Below are 6,077 nucleotides of genomic sequence, written 5' to 3'. Positions count from 1 at the left end.
GAAAGTCCAACGAAAAAAGAAATAGAAATATAATGGCACAAACTTAAAATTAATTTCTCACTGAGGCCAATCAAATTAGAGGGTTCACTTGGAAAAAAGTGTTGGCATAAAAGATAAGTATCCTAGTTTTTCACGGCTGCTCGACCGCCGCTCGACTCAGGAGGACCAAATAGATGGTAATTCTTTGACTTCTTTCAGATTTTTTTACTTATAATTCCGAAACGTTGCGTTCTAGAAAATATTTCACTATTACAAAAATTGAAGACCATTAAATTCTGCATATAAAGAGTATCAATTCGTTCAATAAGAATACCCTACAGAATAGTTCAGAATAATAATACACTACACTTTCTGTTGTTATGATTTCCTTCCATTACCTACCCTTCCCCTAAACAACCCCCTGGTAACTCGTGCTTCCCCTAAAAAACATCAAGAGCAAAAATGCTCGAGATTATACAACCAAAAATACATGTCTGTAAAAATTCTTGATATTTCAAAAAATAATTATTAATCTTTAATAATCACTTAATTTGCACTTAATTATCGATATAAAGTAATCTAGCAAATTTATTTGTTTTGTTGACTACGTCACTTTATATTATATTCCTCAAAGTATTCCTCATATTATTTTATTTTGTTTTAAAATTTGGTGAATTTCATATATAAAGAAAATCATTGTGTTTTGTGGTTATCTCTGATCTCTGGTCCATCTCTAGTCCACAGCTGGTTCACAGAACAGCTCTGGTCTATGTCACTGATTTGTAGAACCAAGTTGTTTACAATTTTAATTCACAATTTTTTAAATAAAAGTGTTTATTTTTGCCAATTTGTCCATTCATTTTCAAGAAAAATATAAGAGGGTTAATAAAAATGTAAGTCAAGGAATTCTGAAAGTATTATTAACTTTAAATACTACTTTTACTTACAGCTATTAAATTACCAGCTGTTGTTGAATATAGTTTGCAAAATTTGTCTCAGGAGGAACATCAAAGTGCCAATTAATAGAACCTGTGAAATATATAGAGTTGGTTAATTTTTCTTTAGGTTAAACATTTCTCGGTATACCCATTTCTCTATTTCACAATAATCAGTAACTCAATAACATGAAGGTAATTTATTTTTGATCTATCTGTATTACAATTACTACTAATTAATTATTATTTTTTACCATTTTTTTAAGGAATTCAGTGAAGAAGCAGAATTGCCCATTCAGGATATTATTCGTACGTGCCAATGCAAAACCCACAACAAGTACTGTTTGGACTATGATGACAATCATCTCAATGTTGAGTGTGCTCTATTCAAAAATATTAAGAAATCATTTGGGCAAGATTGCACAATGAAATGTCAATCTATACAACATGGGGATCATATAACAGCTGCCATTACTTCTAGGGAAGTGTCTGATGTTGAGTTGTGTTCTTATATCACTTACGTGTGTAAAAGATGTGGCACAGTGCGGGATTCAGTGGGACGGACAGCTTTACACGTTGCCGCTTCTTGCGGTCGCACGGAGTTAGTTCGATGGTTAATAGAGCAGGGTAAAGCTGATATAAACGCAAGGGATAAAGAGTCCGGCTTTACAGCACTGCATCGAAGTATATTTTATGGTAAAATTGCTACAGCTGTTCAGTTGATGAAATTAGGTATAAAATAATTTATTATAGTTCGTATTAAATAAACTTTTAGTCAAGTGATTAAGCTTGACCTGTACAGCGTTGCCCGCTTTTAATCAAAATATTTTAAGAAACAAAAATAAATTAATTATAAATATACAGGGTTGTTCACCACGTACGACATGGAGTATTGTAGCTAAACGATTAGATTTTTACAAATTGTAAGTTTGGGGTTTGTTGAAGGACTTTTAGAGCTACAATTTAAGAATATTTTTACAAGATACAGAGTGTCTCAAATGACTAAAAAATATTATAGTCGTATTTTTTTAAATGAAAAACCATGGAGATTATTCTATTTTTAGATTCTACGATTAAAATAAAGCTTAAAAATTACTAATATAAAATAAAGAAAATAGTACCTTATACAGAGTGTCTAAAAATTTATATTAAATAATTACTAGCTTTAAACGGCAATAACTTGTTTAAGTTAAATGGAACACCCTGTATATTTTACGTGAATCAGAGGCACAATTTAATTGTCTATCAAATTGTATTATACCATTTTTTACCTATCTCTTCAAGTTTTCGTAAAAAATGCATTTTATTATAATTTAAACCTCATTTATCACTATACCCATGGAATATTGACATTTTAGATTATTTTTAAAGATCTAACAAATTTTCAAAGGTTACAGATACTAATATTGTCGATAGAGTTCGCTTATTTCATTAAAAAATAAAAAAACATTTAAAACTTTTTTGTTAAAGAGGACCAATTAATATGATCCCAGTATTCAAACTACATTAATTTACTGTTTATGTTGATTAATAGTAAGTGCTCCAAATACTAAAAAAACTGAATTTTGTATGTGTATTACACAGTGTGGTAAAAAAAGTAACACCTTATAAATTTTATTTCATTTTTTGACGAATGCTTATTTATAACAACAGAGACCTTCATTTTCATAACTTATTATTATATTGATTTCTGCCTCAAATCGACATTTATTTAGAATAATTTATTAATTAAAACAATTAAGTATGTAATTAACTAATTTTTGGGTGGTATATTTAATTGATATACTCTTTTACAAAGATTTAAATAGTTTTCTTTTTGTAAAAAAATCTAAAATGTCAATATTCCATGGGTATAGTGATAAATGAGGTCTAAATTATAAGAAAATGCATTTTCTACGAACACTTGAAGAGATAGGTAGAAAATGGTATAATACAATTTGATAGACAATTAAATTGTGCCTCTGATTTACGTAAAATATACAGGGTGTTCCATTTAAATTAAAGAGGTTATTGCCGTTTAAAGCTAGTAATTATTTAATATAAATTTTTAGACAATTTGTATAAGGTAGAATAATTTTTATTAATTTAAATCAAACTTACTCACAATACAATACTAAAGTAAAATTAAAAAGCTAAATTAAAAAATAAATAAATGTGGCAACCTGACATTCTTTACAGCAGAGCTGCCACCTGAATCCCCAGCGGGAATTTTAAATTCTAGTTAGTCAGCCCGGCGCCAAATACGTCCATGGTTGGCAACAACGAATTTAAAAATTGCGCTCTCGATTACGTAACTAAAAGTTTAATTAATATCAAATATATATTGGCTAATTTTATTATTTGGTTAATTTGTTTTTTTCTATAGGAGCAAATCTAAACCAAAAAGACTACGAGGGTTTAACATTCTTAGATCAAGCTTTACTTCATCAAGCGGATATTCCTTTATCAACATCAGGCCGATACTATTACAGTTCGGGTAAAACCACGATCAAATTAGGTATAAATTTTAGTATCAGCTAAATTTATTGGGTATTTGTTTTTTAGGGTTCCGTACCCAAAGGGTAAAAACGGGAACCCTATTACCACAGAATATCTAGCTACGCAACAGAAAAATACTCGAAATGAAAGAGCTAAAATTGCACAAATAGAATACTAGATGGCGCGACAATATCATAATCAGAATACAATTAGAAATTTTGAACTTTCGGTTTTGGATCGACGGCTCGTCGACGGCCTTATAGCTCGGCTAAATATGCACAGTTGCCAGATTCAAAAAGACTTGAATTGGCATCCCATTCTTTTTATTGTGTATAATGCAGTATGTGTTTCTATCGTCTTTTCTTGTCAGATACACTTATATTAATTATTCCTTTGGCTATTAAAATAGTTTTAAGTATATTATTACAAAACATATACATTTTTAATATACACTACCTTATAATGTTAACTAAGAAAATACCTTTAATTATCTTTAAAATTAATAATATACAGGGCGATTGATAGTGATATTTATTAATGCTGGAACGTTAGTAATAAAATATAAGTTTAATAATAATGGAAATAATTTATTAAAATGCAGTACAAAAAATGTTAACTGACTAATAAATACTATAATAACAAATTTCTTCCGTTTGCCACGTTATTTATATAGACCTAGGTAGATTTTAAAAAGTGACACAGGTACAATAATTATATATTAGTTCGGCATAAAAGTTGCTGTCACGACAAATAAATTAAAATTCGTAAAATGAATTAAAATTATTAATTAAACAAATCTTTATAAAGAAACGCAAGTATTCCAAATTTGGGCCGTAACCGAAGATACGTAGTATACCAAGTTTAAGCCCAATCGAACGCCAGGAAATGGTATCGTAATATGGTACTATATTAAGGTACCACTTTATATGCATCATAGTACCATCATATGACAATGTCACCGAAAATACGTAGTATCCCAAGTTTAAGCCCAATCGAACGCCATGTACGTAATATAGTACTATATTATGGTACCAGTTGATATGCTTCATGGTACCATAATAATGCAATGTCATCAAAAATACGCAAGTATATATCAAATATGAGCTCAATTGAACGCCAGGAAATGGTATTGAAATATGGTACTATATTAAGGTACCACTTTATATGCATCATAGTACCATCATATTACAATGTAACCGTAGTAACCGTGTATACGTAGTATACCAAGTTTAAGCCCAATCGAACGCCAGGAAATGGTATCGCAATATGGTACCTCTTATTATGCTCCATGGTACCATAATATTACAATATCACCGAAGATAAGTACTATCCCAAATTTAAGCCCAATCGAACGCCATGTACATAATATGGTACTATATTATAGTACCAGTTGATATGCTTCATGGTGCCATAATAATGCAATATTATCAAAAATACGCAAGTATATATCAAATATGAGCTCAATCGAACGTCAGGAAATGGTATTGAAATATGGTACTATTTTAAGGTACCACTTTATATGCATCATAGTATCATCATATTACAATGTTACCGAAAATACGTAGTATACCAAGTTTAAGCCCTATTGCTGCCATGTACCTAATATTGCTATGTCATCAAATATGGTACTATAGAAGGTACCACTTTATATGCTCATGGTATATCATGGTACCATGATATTACAATGTCACTGAAGATATAGTATATCAAGTTTAAGCCCAATCGAAAGCCATGTATCGTAATATGGTACTATATTATGGTATCACTTGATATGCTCATGGTACCATAATATTGTAATGTCATGAAATATAAGTATATATCAAATACCGTATGATACCGAAAAAAACGGCGTCCAGTTGGCTGGAAAAGGACGATCGATGACATTTCCCATATAAATTTACATATAAAATGACAGCGATATTCGTAGCCATCGCTAACGCCGTTTTTTCCCGATTATACGATATGAACTTGGTATGAACACAATCGAACGTCAGGAAGTGGTATCATAATAGTAGAACAACACTTATTATATTGTCGCCGAATTACAATGAAAATTCAGGATTCAATTATACAATCAAACGTCAGGAAGTGATTGTAATTTAGCTAATAAGATTTAATTCCAACTAACATGGCAAATTGAAAAAAACAGCTCTGATCTATTTTAATATGTTTAAATGATGTAGCAAATTTGAAGGTAGGCTTTATCAGGAAGTATTACGATATGAATTACACAATGGCAACACTGCACAAAATTCTTTTAAATTTTGTTTGTAGAAAACTGTTTTCTTTTACATTTATTGCCCTCTATTATGTAGTAGCGAAACTACCGCATCAAAATATCTGAGTTGGAGACAGGCTTTAAAAGACTGTCTCCTTTTGCTACCTACAATTTTATACATGTAACGAGGCTTCTGTTGCGTAGCTAGATATTCTGTGCTATTACTAAGACTTCGCTGTCCGTCCGTCTGTCACAAAGGTCTATCTTATGAACCGCTATAGCTAGACAGTTGAAATTTTTACAGATAATGTATCTATGTTGCCGCTATAAGAACAAATATTAAAAACAGAATTATATAAATGTTTATAAATAAAAATGTACTTTTACTAAACATTATCTTTTAATTAGTGATGTAAAAATTCTAAGTAATCGTTACAAAGTAACAGTTACTTTACGAGGACTCGAAG

At 30.3% G+C, this 6,077-nt stretch overlaps 1 protein-coding gene across 4 annotated transcripts in view; it reads left to right on the top strand.

Moving 5' to 3' along the window:
* Positions 1-612: 612 nt before the first annotated feature.
* The window catches only part of LOC115876499 (inhibitor of Bruton tyrosine kinase), a 102,039-nt gene continuing 96,574 nt past the window's right edge, over positions 613-6,077 (top strand). For 2 of the 4 annotated variants that reach the window (XM_030892299.1, XM_030892297.1), the window contains exons 1-4: positions 617-872; positions 929-1,109; positions 1,181-1,646; positions 3,280-3,411. In XM_030892299.1, the coding sequence (XP_030748159.1) occupies positions 1,104-1,109; positions 1,181-1,646; positions 3,280-3,411 (604 nt within the window). In that variant the 5' untranslated portion in view covers positions 617-872; positions 929-1,103. Of the gene's footprint in view, positions 873-928; positions 1,110-1,180; positions 1,647-3,279; positions 3,412-6,077 lie in introns of all 4 variants that reach the window. The other 2 variants (XR_004049158.1, XM_030892300.1) reach the window with 2 other exon arrangements.

This window comes from Sitophilus oryzae, unplaced genomic scaffold (assembly GCF_002938485.1).
Source record: "Sitophilus oryzae breed Bouriz unplaced genomic scaffold, Soryzae_2.0 scaffold_1436_pilon_pilon, whole genome shotgun sequence".
Taxonomy (NCBI): domain Eukaryota; kingdom Metazoa; phylum Arthropoda; class Insecta; order Coleoptera; family Curculionidae; genus Sitophilus; species Sitophilus oryzae.
The sequence above is the reverse complement of the archived record's forward strand: the minus strand, read 5'-3'. Positions and strand labels throughout refer to the sequence as shown.